Here is a 17,014-nt window from a genome sequence, read left to right as displayed (position 1 = left end):
CCAAGTGGCTCTTTGCTTCCCGTCGCGTGATTGGTTTCCCTATCGTAAAAGGCGGGATTTACTGAAGAAAGACAAAGAGATTATCCAATAGAATAACAGAACAGTAAACGTCACCATTGCCGACCAATGAGAGCTCGCCGTGTTAGGACAGGGGCCTGGTTTTAAGGGCCGTTAAACTCCAAATCTATCCTTTTCCCCGTCGCCTTACACCAAGGGTCGGGGGTGTGCATAGACAGGTACAAAATCTATGCTTAAAACTTTCTTAAAGAAAGTTCATACTTTCATTTTTTGGTGTTTTACACCTAATTCACCCACTTTTCCACCTCCGGATTTTTTTTTAATCGTACAACTAACGTAATTTGAGCCAAGGTAAGTAAAGGCAGATTTATTTTTCATTAAGTAATCATATTATTTAACAACCTATGCCACAAGAAGGATGCAATCATTTAAATGTATCAAGTATGTAACATGCAAAAGGTTTTATTGGTCGTTTGTAGTTTTTTCATATTTAGCGATTATTAGCATTAGCTTTGTAAGATAGCCCTTGTACATTTTAGTTGCTTGGTTTTTTTACAACGATCGTGTATGTCACACTTAAATGGGCGTCACTATATTTTGTTTGTGCTATCGAGCTGGAAATAGTGTTATTTGACCTTTGTTGCCGTTATGTAGTTCTTGTTACCGGGTCTAGTGTTAGCGCTGTTGTATAGCTTTATGTAGGCAAGGGACATGTTCGGGCATGTCAAGAACGGCCTAACTCCCTCACGCCCCCTAACTTTAAAAGACTGGGAAACGTTCAACACGATTGCCGAAGTTTAATAGAGATCTAGCTGGAAGTAGTGTTATTTGACCTTGGTTTGTTGTTGTTGTTCTTGTAGTTGTTGTTGCTGGATCTAGTGTTAGCGCTGTTGCATAGCTTTATGTAGGCGAGGGACATGTTCGGTCATGTCAAGAACGGCCTAACTCCCTCACGCCCCTTAACTTTAAATGACTGGGAAACGTTCAACACGACCGCCGCATTTTAATAGAACACACCAGTCTGCAATATCGTAACTTGGAAAAACTTTAGTTGATTGGAAGAAACTTTTTTTTTTTTAATAGTGGCTCCATGTGACTTGGAATTTCAGCCTCTCAACAATAAATATTCTCAGATTTCTGTCGTCCCCCATGAAAGCAGATGTATGGTATTTGGTGAATCAAAATAAAAGAACTACAAACATCTGCTTTTACCTTGGAAAATACTGAACATTTTTGCCTATTGTCTAACATGTGACAACGGACCAAATTGTGCATTTTCTGCCTTGACATTTTTGAAAAATGTCCTTTGGAATATGAGGAATGGAAATTAAAATTAACTTATTACATCAGCAAAACAATCATCATATTAATATTAAAGAGGCTACATTATTAAAAATGGTTTGTTGCGGCACCAAATACTTTGTGTCCGTATTGAAAATGTATCTTAGTTTCAAATAAAATATACAATCTCTACTTGAGCCCTCTTCATATTCAAGGCATTAAAGCCAAATTTAAATTATCTACGTGCATCAAACCAAAAACGCCCTCGTCTGTGTTTGTCATAATTTTATCACATGTGGAGCATGCAGTCAGATTTCAACTTGAATGAAAAATGACTACTCTCAAATTGTAAAATAAAAGCTATATTTACAAAATGGACAATTAGAATATTTATTTTACCTCATGAATGCAAATTTTACTCCTGAACCTCAGTGTCGGCATATCAGGTGTGTTGATGTCTCCTTCATTTTGACGTTGTTCCTAAATGTTCTGTCATTTTGCACACAGATGATTGACACAGTGACAGGACCCACAACACTGCCTTTTGCAGTCCAGCTGAAGGCCTTAACAGACCTGGAGGGCCGCTACCAGCCAAAGCTCAGCGGTCTGCGGATCATTGAGAGCGCTTCGGACAACGGGCTGAGGATGACCAGCAGACTCAGGGAACTGGAGGTGAAGGACTTGCTCACTCTGAGCAGGTTCTTCGGTTTCAGCTCGGAGACGTTCTGTCTGGCTATCAGCCTGCTCGACCGCTTCCTCTCGGTCATGAAGGTTCGTGTGACGATACCTGAATTGTTAATCTTGTCACTAAAATACCAGAATGACATTCTTCTTTTTCTGTTCAGATTCAACCAAAGCACCTGTCCTGCGTGGGTCTCTGCTGCTTCTACATTGCTGTGAAGTCCTCCGAAGAGAATAAGAACATCCCCCTTGCCAACGACCTGATCCGCATCAGTCAGAACCGCTTCACGGTGTCTGATATGATGCGGATGGAGAAGATCATTATGGAGAAACTCAACTGGAAGGTGAAAGCCCCCACTGCCCTCCGCTTCCTCCGCCTCTTTCACGGCTACATCCAGGAGCAGCTTGGTGCAGATAGGTGATGAAAAGTTATTATAATTGGCTAATGTCATTGTTTCGTAGAATCATTACGATAAAATTCTTAATGTGTATTGCTTTATTTTGTTTTTCTTCGTAAACACAGCGAGAAGAAACTGAGCCTTGAGAGAATAGAGGCTCAATTGAAAGCATGTCACTGTTCTTTCGTCTTCTCCAAAATGAAGGTAGGTGTCACTCATTCTGCCATCAGATTACAAGCTAACGCCTTACATGCTAAAACCTCAACTCAACTTCATTTACGGAGTATACCCACAGCTGCATACAAAGTACTGTACGTGAAGTAAAAATCAGACAAAAAAAAAAGACGGCTAAAACAATAACTTAAAAACAGTTAACACAAAAGGCTAAAAGAATGCTTAGTATCACGCTGAGTTGAAAGCAAAAGAAAAAGTGTTTTAAAGTTGGACAGAAATATGGCTTTGCTTGATGTATAAAAAGTGAGGGACAGACTATGAAAAAAAGCTCTATCTCCAGTAGTGTCTGGTCCACAGACCATGTTTTCTTAAGATGGAGCAAATACAGGGACCCCAAAAGTGAACCTTGTGGAACACCATATGACAGTGTGGCAGAGCGAACAGAGGCGAAAACAAAAAGTCCTGCCTGCCAAATCTATTTAAAAAAAGTCTACTTATTGTCACGGACGATGAATTCTCCCCCATTAAAGTGAATCTCCCGTCTCTTCTGATTTGTCTCCAGCCATCTCTGCTTGCCATGGCTCTCCTGTGTCTTGAGGTGGAGGACCAAGTTGACCCAGAGGAAAGGGACCAACTCTTCGAGGCTCTGGAAAGTCTGCAGAAGCTACTAAATGTAGGTATCATATATCTGAACATTTAAGATGACTGTATTTAGGTTAAAAAATAAAAAAAAAACACCAACTATATTTTCTTGTTTGTCAACAGATTAGAGATGGCGATCTTGTGTGTGTGCGTGAGTTGGTGGGCAAATGCCTGGCTGAGTACGCCACCGCCAAGTGCTCAAGGCCTAACGGCCAGAGGCTTCGCTGGACCATTTCGGGAAGAACCGCTCGCCAGCTGAAGCACAGCTACTACAAGATCACTCACCTTCCCACCATACCCGAGTCGGCTTGTTAAACACTTAGCCGCCATCTTGTCACCTGACCAAAACATATGTGATTGGCTCTAACTTGTCAGGTGACTGTGCTCACTTTTTTTTTTTTTACTTAAACATCTTCATCTGTGAGATGACGTTCTTTAAGTGAAAATGCTTTCCTCCCGCAATAACAGGAAGTAGTAAATTAGGCACAACTCTTCTGATCGATTTTCCTTCCGAGGGTGTGTGAGTGCGAGTATGTTCTTGTTTGAATCCGTACCACGGTGTTTGGCATTTCCTGGAACGGGTTCCTGGTTTTAAGCTAATAAGTATTGAACCACCTAGGTCCTCAGTCCACCATGTGGAAGAGGAGGGAGAAGGATTTTGCGAAACAAAAATATGGAACCAAGAAATCGGGCCCAAAATCCTTAACTTCCACCCTAGGTTGCTAAGCTGTCTTGAATGCACACTCCTACCCAAGGTGATATTTCTTTTTTTGTTAATAAAGCAAGTTGAAGGTATTGATATGGCGGTCATCAGTGATTACAGATGAGTTGTTTTCACCATTTGATAGATTAATTGGCACGGCGTGAAGTGCTACATGTTCTTTATGATTTCAATTGAGAACACAATGGTACATTTTAGTCTGAAATGTGACTTTGGGAATTTGCATTGCAGTTCCTTTTGCTGTTTGTGTCATATGACAAGTGTCACGAGTAGTTCCAACCAATACATTTCAAAAGGACTGAATACACCATCTACAAATGGAATTGTACCTTTCAATAAAACTTTATTGAAAAGTTGTGGCTGAATGCGTCATTGTTTCAAAATCAACACGTGTCAAAAGGCAAGTGAATAATTACTGTGCTCAGTGGCCCCAATTTCTGCCAAATTATTTGTTCTCCATTGGGAAAAGACTGGTGGAACATTCACAAAGTCTATTGACACGGAGGCGCTAAATGTCCTGTGTGCTGTGAAGACAACAGTGTTCATTCGGCCAACCTGACATCCCCCAATGTGGGTTTTTGGTGCAGGTCACTTTGGTAAACTGGAAAAGTCTGGCCCACCTCCAGCGAAATTTCCTGAAATCTCTGCACCACTGAAGTCAAATCCGGGATTCTGGAGGAGATTTTTAAATAATTCTGTCATCATTGGAGTGAAAACGGGTGTAAAAAAAATCTGAGTTACTGACCTCTCGTTGAAACCTCTCGAGTGTGAGCTTTCTCTGCATCTGGTCCTGGACCCAAGCATTTGCGCTGTATTCTCCCTCTAACAAAGATGACCAGCAGTTCCCTGCCTCTCGGTTGGTCTTCATCAGTACAATTCGAATGAGACATTTGTCCTCTGTGGATAAGATTAGTGGAGAGGAGTGAGGGAAGGCATAAATCTAAATAATCACAACCCACCTAGTGTCCATGTTGCCTCATCAGACACAGTTGCACCGAATAACCTGCCCTGTCAAAGGATGGACATATGGGACAGTCAATGAGGTGGCTGGAATACAATTTCTATTTCCTGATGACAGTCCAGCAAATTCAACATGTATGCAATGACTTGATTAAAATCAGGCATTTGAACTCGAATACATCACACTCATCAGCAATACTGATTAATATATGTATTATTACTGTGCACAGATCACTACAGATTTGTTACGCTAGTTTTGCTGGCTGACTTAATTTGCTGTTATCAGATAATAAGTTGCTAACATTATTATGGGCCAGGCAAACTTAAATCTGATGTTTAAAAAAAACCAAACATACTAAATTCGAATATATATTTTTTTGCCACGCGAATGTAACCACTTAACCCAATCAGTCATTCTCAGAATAGCAGCAGCCAACCTTGATTATTTCTGTCCCTTTGACGTTCAGCTCGACGTCTCTGGTTCCCAAATGACACTTGACTTCTTTCGCCGACGTCCCGGGCGGCACGTTGACTTCGATGAACACCTCCTCCATAGTTTGGCTCCACGAGCCCCAGCTTGTCTGACAGGGAACCAGCCCGCTCCTCTCGTCGAAGTGCACCGACATGCCCCTCGCGTGGAATTGATTTGTAATGAAAATTTTAATTTTTTCCCCCCTGTAGTGTAATGAAATAACAATTTGATCAAATCTTCCAATAATTTGTGTTTGTTGTGTTGCCACTCGCCACTCTTATCGCAAAAATTCTTCCTCGTTTTCCAGCAGTGATGTCATTTCCGGCACTCTTTTCGTCACGGCGCCATCTTGTGTCTCTTGACAACATCGCAAATTTGGTAAGGAATTAAAAAAACAAGTTTTTAAAAAAGCTTTTTAACGCTTAGGATTTTTTCCGCATCGGTCATCCACTGTGTTTTTATGACTTATTGAATTATTTGTGGAAAAATGCAACAGAATGTATAGTTTGTCTAAAACAGGAGTGGATTTTGTAATCTGTTAATTGGATTACTTGTTTTTTCCTGAAGTCCATGACTGCCTGTATGCACAGCTACAGGTTACCGCACCATTAAGAACTCAGTTTACATAAATATTTCCTACCAAATATATATATATATATATATATATATATATATATATATATGATTTGATCATAGAAAAGTATAGCATCGGGATTTATAAGCACATTTCCTTTAGAGATGGCCATCTTTTTCTTTAATTCAGTTCTTGCCTGTATTTGTGGGATAAGGTAGGCCCTCATCCTGTCCAAGATTTTTCCGAGAATGCTTGAGGTAAACATAATGTTTGATTTATATGTGTTATGTTTTTCTTTAAAGTCTAGGCAATGTGAATTCAAATGAGAAGATTTACTCAGACAACATCACTCTCATTCTGGATCGACTTTTGGATGGTTATGACAACAGACTGCGACCTGGATCTGGAGGTAATTCTGCCAAGATTCTGAGGACAGTTGGACACGATATGTTTTATATTTGCAAGGCACATTATGTGTCAGGTGCAGCACGGTAAAATATTGTTAGCAATAGCATATCTGCTCTGGCCTTTCGTAGAGTTTTCATGTTTTCCTGTGTCCCTATGATCCAAAAACCAGCAGGATACACCATGGAATGGCCGAGTTGTAGTTTGTTCTAAAAATAGCTGGCAGTCATAGTGATTTCTTAGGAATGTGGTAGAATTATTTGAAAATGTAAACACTTGCAGAAACGTATAGAAATAAGTGTTGCATGTTGATGTTTATCTCTTTCCTCCCTTGTTAAATCATAATCATTATCTTCACATACATTAATATTACAGCCGATACCACCTATAAATACATTGAGGAATATTGATACTGTCGATACGATTACGCTCTGTGGTTGGAGTTTTAAAAAAATATACATATATTTTGCACTCCTGTGTGTCAGGAAGAGTTACTGGAACGGTTTATGCACTTCTCAATTGTGACACTTTGGGAACACATCCCTCTGTTTTTAATGCATATTTTAAGGTTAATGCGTTCTAATAGTCAAATATCGCAATACGTAATGAATCGCACCCAAGTATCAGAATCTGTATCGGATCGTGACAAAAGTGTATCGTCCCAGTCCTAATTAATATCATTAATTATAACGCACGTCATCCATTTTGTTTTATATGATTGTTGATTTGTCTTGCAGGCGGAGTTACTGAGGTGAAAACAGACATCTTTGTCACAAGTTTTGGACCTGTGTCAGATGTTGAGATGGTACGATTTTAATTCTGGAATGCAAAAAGACGCCTTGACTTTACGTACAGTGACCGGTGACTGCCTGCCCGATGGGCATCCTGCCATGAATGCATCTAATGAGCTCTAATCTGTTTGACCAGCTCCATAACGCCATTACTGATGACTTCTGAATCAATATGACAACATGTCAGCGAGGGAGGGCTTAATAGACTGATTAATGATTATCCGGCATGAGTGACAAGCAACTGTCATCTTATTTCTGCAAGCGGAGAAAGTTGTTATGACCTTTTTGGTGTTGTTATGCATACCAGAATACTGTTTGAGAGGATGAATGCAAAGTGCGGAATGATGACGAAAATATTTTAATGTGCTGCCTTTTTTCCCCCCAGGAATACACCACCGATATGTTTTTTCGACAGATGTGGGTTGACGAGAGGCTCAAATTTGAGGGTCCCATTGAAATCCTGCGGCTTAACAACCTTATGGTAGACAAGATCTGGACACCCGACACCTTCTTCCGGAACTCCAAAAAATCCATTTCCCACAACATGACCACACCTAACAAACTTTTCCGTATTATGCAAAATGGAACTGTCCTCTACACAATGAGGTAATGATTACAATGTACATTTATTATTTGTAAGCAATTTATTGTTGACAATTTCGAAATGATTTCTGTTCAACCTGTTGTTGTAGACTGACAATTAGTTCAGAGTGTCCTATGAATCTTATGGACTTCCCCATGGATGGTCACGCTTGTCCTCTCAGATTTGGAAGCTGTGAGTAATATGAACGGTTATGATAAACAGAAGGAGTGAAGGGATATTCACAAATGTGACTAACTTTTCTCTTAAATTTCACATTTCAGATGCCTACACCAGCAGTGAAATAGTTTTCACTTGGAGGAAGGGGCCTGTAAAATCTGTCGACTGCCCCAAAGAGTCCATGAGCCTTTTGCAATATGATCTGGTGGGACAGACGTTGTCCAGTGAGATTTTCAAGTCCAACACAGGTGCACGCACACACGAATACAGTAGTTTTTGATTTTTCATTCGTGCTTAGATTTGATTTCTTTTTGAATTTTGTTTTTTAAAATTCTCTTAGTTCTGATTCATTTTAGACCAGGTTTGTTAGTTTTGATCAGTTTCTTTTTTTATTGCTTTTGTTTTGTTTTTATAAGATTTTGTATTAGTTTAATTCTTTTTTTTAATACGTGAGGTATTTGTCGTGTGGCACTAATTTATATATATATATATATATATTTATATATATATATATATATATAAATTGCAATTACTCCTGTTCCCTAGTCTTCCTTCACGTTTTCCTGCACTTGGGAACCCCCACACTCCACTACGCAAACCTCAAACCTTGACAGAGCGCTGCCCAATTAATTTGGCGCGTCTTCAAGATGTGTGCGTGGTCAGCCTTAATAGTGTACCTCTAAATACCAATACAGTACACGGTTTAAAGCGACACACCGACAAACAGCAAAGATGGCCACGTGTGAGCATTTTGTCTTTCTGCCAGATGAAGAAGCATTCCCCTACCGGGAAACCAGCGGAATGCTGAAAACGAGAGGAAAAGGCTGACGAATAGAGCAGTGATACCCATTCATCAAGAAGAAAGAGAATCTGTGTGTGTGTGTGTGTGCATCTTATTTTTGCTCTGTGAAAGCATGCGTATGCTTTTGACAGAGGCGTTGCGCATAAAGACACTGTAGGCCACCCACCCCAATCCTCTCTCCTACAGTTTCTTTACTCGATGCTATGTCCCAGCAGCTATTTTGTTTCAAGGGCAGGCAAGGGCATTGTTTGTGCACTCGCCCCGCTCTGTCCCTCAGGGCTGCTCTCCTCACACGTGCTGTTTATCTTGCAGGTCACTACTCTGTGCAGGTGGTCCATTTCCACCTCCAGAGGAAGCTGGGATACTACCTCATCCAGACGTACATTCCACTTATTATGGTTGTCGTACTGTCACAAGTCTCTTTCTGGATCAATAAGGAGTCTGTCCCTGCGCGGACAGTCGCCGGTATGTCACCTTTACTGTGAATTTCAAATGCAGCTGTGTGTATGTTTGATAAGAAAGCGAACATACGCCTCTTTATATACCATTTAAACATGTACAATATGACCATAAGTAATTACAACAAAATAAGAAAAAAATAAATTCTGTCCCTTTACAACAATTAATATATGAATTACAGGCAGATGATTTGACTGTTTTTTCATTATTTTGTCCTGTGTATTTTTTTTTTAAATTTACAACAGTGAGAAAATTTGCAGAAAAATATCCACCACTACCTTTTTGGCATATCTTTATTTGGGGTGAGAATGTGGGAATGTCATTATCTTTATCTTTTGTTGGAATATTTTAAAAAGCAACTGAGCCAAAACCAGCAAAAAAAAACAACTAAATAAATCAACAGCATTTTTTGCCAACTTTAAAATGGCTAATATCGGTCAATTGAATCGGCCAGCCGATTAATCAGTCAGGCCATAGATAAAATTATTTCTATTTACAATAGTACAGTCGTGCATACACAAGTGAAGAAGAGTTTCACAACTACTATAAATGAATCAGTAAGTTGTTGTAATAGGAATCGCTTTTTGCCGAATATATTCCCATGAGTATTGTTATATTTTAGTTCTACATATGCGTTCAAATATCTGTGGCTTAAAGTTTATATTAACATTTCTATAGAAAATGGTTGGAGAGCCAAAAATGAGGCAGCAATGCAAATGGTTATATTACTATCGTATATTGGAAATCAAAATAATGGAAAGAGATCTACCCATGTTTGTTAATTCTCGTAAATATTGATACAGTGAGAAAAGTGGTGTCATTTTTACTTGCACCATGAAAACCTGCTGTTAACAGATGTGTGTGTGTGAGAGAAAGAGACATTCACAACATATGCTTTGCAATGTTTTTTTTCCCCGCAGGCATCACCACAGTGCTGACAATGACCACCTTGAGCATCAGCGCCCGCCAATCCCTCCCCAAAGTGGCCTACGCCACAGCCATGGATTGGTTCATCGCCGTGTGTTTCGCCTTCGTGGCGTCGGCCCTCGTCGAGTTTGCGGCAGTCAACTACTTTGCCACGCTGCAGGCCAACCGCCTAAAGAGGACAAAAGCCAGACAAGACAAGCTGGAAGTTTTAGCTACAGCGAGCGATGATGAGGATGCAGTTTCGGTGAGCGCAGGGCCACACTTAATGTTTTGCACGCAGGCTGCGTGATTTGATGAAAGAAAACAAAACACTAGTGATTATTTTAATTGATGTTGAAATTGCGATTAATAAACACAATTATTGAATGGGAATCGGACGACAGGCACAGGTGGACACAATCACAACAACACAAGGGAACACAGGGAAAAACCTGAAACTAAATCCTAAACCAAAATCAATAAACAGAGCATGACATCAACTACATTGCTGCTGTTATACGTTCAATAATCTGGGATTACAGTTAGTTTTTTATTTCATTTCGATTTCCGTTTTTACAATACATTTATTTTTAAATGTTTTTTTAGTTTTTTTAAAATATTTTTTCCCTTGCTAGTAGTTTTTATGTTTTTCGGAAATGTTTAATTTCCATATTAGGGTTTTAGTATTAGTTTTATTGTTTATATGTATGGCATATTTGTGTGGGATAATAATAACTCAGAGAGTTACTGAGTATTGTGTAATAAATTAAAAACTACAATTCAAAACGACTGTTTGATCTTCTCGATGGCCGAAATGCTGAAATAAATAAATAAAACCCAAAAGTTCAAATATGAATTTAAGAGAAACGAAACAGTAATGAAAAACATTTTCTCTGTAATTATAGTTACATTTGCAATGATTTTTGTTTTCATAATGAAAATGTTATTTCAATTTTAGCTCTTTTGTTAGTTTTCGCTAACCATGATAACCTCAGTACCTAGTCAATCCCTAAAAAATACAAGGCCCAAGTTTACTTAGGCATTTGCATAGTTTGTGCTAATGGTGAACATTTGTATCCTCTGTGTGGATTGGAGTTGGATGAAGAATGTTAATAATGAACATAAAACTACAGTTGTTGTTCCCAGTAATCACCCCACCTCCGCCATTATTCCAATTCAAGGCACACGACACATTAAATAGTAATATTTTCTGTTAGAACGCTCTCATCTGTGTCTATATGCTTTATGCTAATACAGTAAGCCACCATGGCATCCTCTTGGGACTTGTCTCACGTGCAGGACTCATGGTTAGATGTTTTAAAAATAGCTTCAGTGCGAGAAGAAATCCACCACTGCATAATCTGCGAGCATCCTATGGGCATTCATCAAATTACCTGCTGTCTTCTATAAGCATGCTTGCATGCCATTGAAAAGCTCCCGTGGGAACAAACAATACTACGTGACACTGCGTTATAATCACTGCAATGCCACACTTACATCATCTCTCCTCCTCCCAGGAGTCCAACACCAGCACTCAAGAAGGCCTGAAGAGAAGAAATCACTCGGTGTGCCCCAGTGAACCAGCCGAGGATACGCCTGTGCCGATATTCCTTCAGCAGGGCTCAGCTTTCCCCCAAATCCCGCAGTTGGCCGGCACCAGCCCCATCGACAAGTACGCCCGCATTCTCTTCCCCTTGACCTTTGGCCTCTTCAATCTGGTCTACTGGTACATCTACCTGGCTAAGGACACCATGGAGCGAGCCAGGTACACCCACTACAAGACACTCGTGCTTCAATGTGATCATCCAACAACAAACCTTGTCAGAATGACCTATTGTTGATTTTCAAGGAATTTAGAATGAAGGATGTTTGAATAATTCAGCAAGACTGTGAGAAAATTAACTTACTATTATTCTATTCAACGCATGTATTGTATCATGCATCGTACATGTCAGCTGGCCTTTGAGCCAGATGGGATCAGGAGCAGCGACAGGTCACAAATATTCATGAGCAAAGTGGCACCACATTGACGGATGAACGGCTTAACCCCAACATGAGTCAGGTAGCACTTTGCTGCGGAATATTTTATAAGCTATCCCTACAGACGTTTTACCCTTCCTGGTCGGGATTTAACCTCCAGCTGCACACACACATGACAAAGGTAGCAGATAGCAAAAGGCCTTCTGCGCGTACAGAAAACGGTACCAAAACTAAATATAAAATGTTCAATACAGTGGAACCTCTGAGTTCTGAGTTGTTTCAGTGATGCTGTTTGACTATCATTATTATTATTTCATAATTTCTATAGAAAATAATGTCATGTGAATTAATTTATTATCACTGACTCAAACTTAGTAAATATGAAAATAAATAAATAAAATAAATACAAAAAATTTAAATAAAAATAAAAAATATATAAAATGTACAAACTCAAATTCTTAAAATCACCTGCTGAACATTCCACGTAGGTTCCCCTCAGCAAACTGAGGGAAAGGGGAGGCGAAATCCCGCACAAAATGTGAAAAATCTAAAATATGAAAACTATTGGGAAAAAAACAATAAAAACTTGGGAATGTATGTGTATGCAGGGTCACCTTCAGTATTAAGTTGTAATATCACTAATCACCACTGGATGGCACAATTTCTTAGTTGTGCTTACACTGATGACGTGAGTGAGATTATTTTTTGAAAAAAATATATATAAAATGAAGCATTGCACTGAATGTTTTTTTCTTGTTCAGAGATTTTGCGCCGTCCTTCAACCATAATTTTCAGGCCTTTGCACTGGAAACCAATAATACACTTTGTGGTTAAATTCAGCTCCCCTCCAGCATAAAAGTTTCCATTTCCTTTTATAGATAATACATTTAAAACATCAAATCAAGTTAGACTAGCAACCAATGTACTTACTCCCAATGGCTGTTTTCTTTATTATTGTTTAATTTATTGAATTCATTTCAATATTTCAGTCAAGATGTTATCCTGATACCATCAACATCAACACAACACACCATCTGGAATTCATGTTCAATAACTAGCTGCTAGCATCACGCACCTGATAGGCTGAATGGTAGACTTAATGTTAGAGCCGAGGCACAATGCTTTTATCATAATAACAGATTTACGGGACAACACGTGCCTGTGAATGCATCATGCTTTTTACAAAGTATATAAGGGTTACCTGAGGGCCGGCAAAACCCCGAATGCTTTAATGAAAACTCTCTTTCTCCACGGGGACTTGGTCACACAGGCAAATAAATCAGCGCTCACTTTGAACGGCGACTCATAATAAGTGGGCCACTTCTCCAACGCAACCAAGAAACAGAAGAGCGGCAGAGAGATGTGTTATGTAACGCCTGGGGAGTGCAAATCTGCTCATCATGCTTCTCGTGTTCCTGTCAGAGAATTTTTGTGCTTGTTTTGAGAGCGAGAACGTGGAGAAGAGCTGAATCACAATTTCACATATTTTCTCTGCATCACTTTGCAAGGAGAGGCGGTGCTTAGGAGTCACATGTGTTTCCGTGCACATAGATGGGCTAATCTTGTGCTGTATGTATTCTGGTCTCGCAGGGATGTGGATCCAACCTCTTAAAAGCAAGAGGACCAGGAAAAGGGCACGTGCTGAGCGAGAGACCACCCTCCCCCCTCTGCTCTCTCTCTCTCTCTGTGAAGCTCTCAGCATTTGTTCTGCTCTCATCTGACAGAGGAAATGAATCAGAAACTCATTTATTCTGCTGCTGCACATCTATTCATTTCACAGGCTGTGACCGCTGCCCACTTGTGTTCTGATCAGTAGGCTGAAGAGCTACCCTTCACGGGTCTCCATCGCTATCAAGCCTGCCGACCCCTCAAACCAGACGACGACGGGCCGATAACGGCACGCGTTGCACCCCGAGAAGCGCACAAGTCACATGAAAAAGAAAGCGGATGATATCATCTATGATGGCTGCACCTGCTGGTGATGCAAGAATGAACCAATGCTTTCAGAAGACTGCCCTCTACAGAGTCACATCCGCCACTACAAGCACATCAAAGTCAACTTCCCTCTTCAAATGTGCTCAAAGCTGAGAGACTGAATGGTGAGGGTGGGCTTTGCATCCTACCTTTGTCCACGCGCATCTCGGTGGGGCTTCATTTTTTTTTCTACTGCGGGCTGATTCTGAAAACATGACACAATTCTTTCAACTATTATCATTAGAAATGCAACCTAAAAATGAACCCAAATTGGGTGAAATGACTAACTCGGCGCCGGTCCAAAAGGGCTTGAGCTAATGCTGGGTTGTTTATGCGCTGCACAATTGGGTTGAGGATTTGTTGGGTCAAGAGTTTTGATCCAACAAGGGGTAAGGCCACTCTAAAAACAGTTGGGCCCCCCCCCCAAAAAAAACAACTTTCTGGGTTGTTTTGCACAAAACACAAATATGTGTAATTTTGTACAAAACTCCTTTTATACATGTATCATTTTGTATAAAACGTGTTTTCCCAAAATGGCATAATTGCTTGTGTTGTTTATTACAAAGCAACACAGAAAGTGGTATTTCGGTCCATTTTTGACCCAACTGATTTCAGAGTCTACCCATGAGTTAAAGCTACTAAAAAATTGGTTACCTGTGTATAGCTGTTAAAAATAATACAAATTTTGTTACTAACATTTTCGAAGAATGTTGCATCACATTTACTTAAACTTCAATTATATTCAAAACTGTCCACAAAAACACCTCTTCAACCCGCCCAAATTCAATCTTCAACCCGATATTCTCGGTCAAGATAAATAATTTTTTTTGTCATCCTACAAATACAGCAGTGAATTAAACAATTATTTATCCCCACAGTCACATTTCAACAACAAAATCATCTTCACACATTCTGGCATCATAACAAGTTCCATCCAGGTTGAAAAAATTCTTCTCCAGATCCAAGTGAACCTTCTCATGGTTCGCTATTTACGCATTCACCACAAATCTGCAGACAGTATTTCTGGGCTCTTGCTGAAATGCCACAAGATGCTGCTGTAGCCCGTGTTTTTAGGAAAGTAGTAATTGATGTCAAGGATTCAGAAGTCCTACGAGGCTTGTCGAGGAAGAGTTAAATCAGCTCCGTGTGTGTCGTCAGAAGTTACTGAGTCTTCACTGGATGTATTTTTTCCCTGTGCTAAGTGGCTATGAAAAAAAATCAACCTAAAGCTAAGAAACGGTGGCGTCCTCATTATTTCTTACCAATTGCTGTTTTTGTTGTAAGTCGTTTGTTTTTCCCTCTTAATTTTGAAATAGTTCCAGTTATTTTATTTATTTTTTGCATTCAGGCCTGGGCGTGCTCAGGTGTGCTGAGCTCCCACACAGCTGTACTAAATTACTCATCGCAACCAGTATTTAGGTTCCAATCAGACTTTCCCTCCTTGCTAAAACATCCTGTCGCTTCTCAGGAACAGGTTTTTTTTTTCAGTTTTAAAATCCTATGAAATTATACTCTGATTGGATTAATTTAGTTTTACATTAAATTCCAACTGGATGTCGCCATTCACCCTATCTAGAATTTAAATTCCCATCTCCGTGTTCAAAATCAGCATTGTAACCTGCTGTGTCCAAAATGCTCACCATTTTTAAATCAAAATATAAATTAAATTCTGATTTAAATGTGTACCATACTGCGGTATTTGTCGATTGTTTTTTTTTTAATTGTAAGGCTTGATTTGATCCTAGTTAAATTTGAATTTTATCTAAGCGCAGCACCTATTTTCCGTTTTAAATTTGAATTGAGATTGTTGCTGTCCAGAATGACACACAAGGAGATTTGAGGGATTTTTTTTTATTTTGAACTCTTAACAATGCAGAATTTGGCCATTATTGCTAGAAACCGCACTCTCCATTAAAACAAGCCAGGCATCTTGATAAATGAAAACAACATGTAGTCAGAAGTTGCACAAAAACAAATTGATGACAACAACCTTCTTGGTGTGGGGTAATAAACTTGTCTACCATTTAAACGCTCCACTGCTATGTTGGACCTTGCTGACAAATGCAGGTGCAGTGTGGTGGGCATTAAAAAAAGTGTTCCTCTCCCATAGTGTCTTTACTAAGCACATACACTTGTGCCTGTCATACATTTTCTTCCTCCGCAATGGAAGCTTCTCATGCACCATCAGCCGTCTCCGCGCTTTGATCTCGGCTCGGCAGTGCGCATGCGCACCTCACTGGCTCCTCTGCACCGTCTCCGGCAAGTTGGATGTGCGCGCTCCTCACTCGCATCCCGAAACCGCCTCAAAAACTGTTGAGATGGGGAGGATCAGGAAAAACCACTTTGGGATTTTGACTTTTTCCCTGCTCGTCACTTTTGTCTGGACTCAAAGGTAAATTGTTTTCTCGTCGGCTGTGCTTCATGCGATGATTACCTTCATTTTTTTAGGGGGGCATGACACCACCTTTTTCCCTTTCCTCCTTTTTAGCGTCAAGGATCTAAAAGATCCCAGCAACATGCCTCTGGTCAAAGAGACGGTGGACAGACTGATGACTGGATACGACATTCGATTGAGGCCCGATTTTGGAGGTAAGACAACCCCCACCCCCTCCTCCTCCTCCGCCAGAAATGCCATCGCGGTGATGACATGGGTCGCAAAATCTGCATTAATTGACATAATGCGGTTAGACAAACGAAATGCGATTAATAAGTCGATGGAAACCGCTGACAAGACGACGAAGACGAACGGGTCATCGGCGTGTTGTGTCACGAAGATGTAATTGATATGAGAAGATTTGTCCTCCTACTAATGGCTGCCTGTTTTTGCAGGTGCACCAGTGGCCGTGGGTATGAACATAGACATCGCCAGCATAGACATGGTGTCCGAAGTCAACATGGTAGGTGCATCTTCATTCCTGCACAAAATCATGTGCATGCATGGCGCAGTTGGGATCGTGATAATTAGCACCGTTTTACATGTAAATATACAATGAAATCAAATGTTTTTTTTTTTTAT

The 17,014-nt window shown here is 40.1% G+C and overlaps 4 protein-coding genes across 5 annotated transcripts in view; 3 read left to right on the top strand and 1 right to left on the bottom strand.

Moving 5' to 3' along the window:
• The first annotated feature begins 171 nt into the window (after positions 1–171).
• ccng1 (cyclin G1) lies at positions 172–4,271 on the top strand. The gene is made up of 6 exons (XM_088293911.1): positions 172–369; positions 1,807–2,070; positions 2,145–2,398; positions 2,504–2,582; positions 3,115–3,225; positions 3,318–4,271. Exons 2-6 carry the CDS (start codon positions 1,807–1,809, stop codon positions 3,507–3,509), a joined length of 900 nt encoding a protein of 299 aa, XP_088150037.1. The 5' UTR covers positions 172–369; the 3' UTR covers positions 3,510–4,271.
• On the bottom strand, positions 3,503–5,675 carry nudcd2 (NudC domain containing 2). Its single transcript, XM_088293912.1, has 4 exons — positions 5,313–5,675; positions 4,875–4,923; positions 4,661–4,812; positions 3,503–4,587 (listed from the first exon to the last, which is right to left on the bottom strand). Exons 1-4 carry the CDS (start codon positions 5,499–5,501, stop codon positions 4,504–4,506), a joined length of 474 nt encoding a protein of 157 aa, XP_088150038.1. The 5' UTR covers positions 5,502–5,675; the 3' UTR covers positions 3,503–4,503.
• A 219-nt stretch (positions 5,676–5,894) lies between these two features.
• Positions 5,895–16,048, top strand: gabra6a (gamma-aminobutyric acid type A receptor subunit alpha6a). Its single transcript, XM_088293910.1, has 10 exons — positions 5,895–6,135; positions 6,224–6,330; positions 7,064–7,131; positions 7,503–7,723; positions 7,810–7,892; positions 7,982–8,125; positions 8,992–9,144; positions 10,059–10,309; positions 11,562–11,809; positions 13,615–16,048. Exons 1-10 carry the CDS (start codon positions 6,086–6,088, stop codon positions 13,634–13,636), a joined length of 1,347 nt encoding a protein of 448 aa, XP_088150036.1. The 5' UTR covers positions 5,895–6,085; the 3' UTR covers positions 13,637–16,048.
• Positions 16,049–16,163: 115 nt separating this feature from the next.
• The window catches only part of gabrb2a (gamma-aminobutyric acid type A receptor subunit beta2a), a 38,574-nt gene continuing 37,723 nt past the window's right edge, over positions 16,164–17,014 (top strand). The window contains exons 1-3 of one of the 2 annotated variants that reach the window (XM_088293909.1): positions 16,164–16,390; positions 16,487–16,587; positions 16,828–16,895. In XM_088293909.1, coding sequence (XP_088150035.1) covers positions 16,317–16,390; positions 16,487–16,587; positions 16,828–16,895 — 243 coding nt within the window. In that variant the 5' untranslated portion in view covers positions 16,164–16,316. The remainder of the gene's footprint in view (positions 16,391–16,486; positions 16,588–16,827; positions 16,896–17,014) is intronic. The other variant, XM_088293908.1, reaches the window with a different exon arrangement.

The sequence above is a fragment of the Idiotropiscis lumnitzeri genome, chromosome 4 (genome assembly GCF_059441095.1).
Source record: "Idiotropiscis lumnitzeri isolate Australia: NSW breed Sydney's pygmy pipehorse chromosome 4, RoL_Ilum_1.0, whole genome shotgun sequence".
NCBI classification, from domain to species: Eukaryota; Metazoa; Chordata; class Actinopteri; order Syngnathiformes; family Syngnathidae; genus Idiotropiscis; species Idiotropiscis lumnitzeri.
This window is presented reverse-complemented; position numbering and strand designations above follow the sequence as displayed.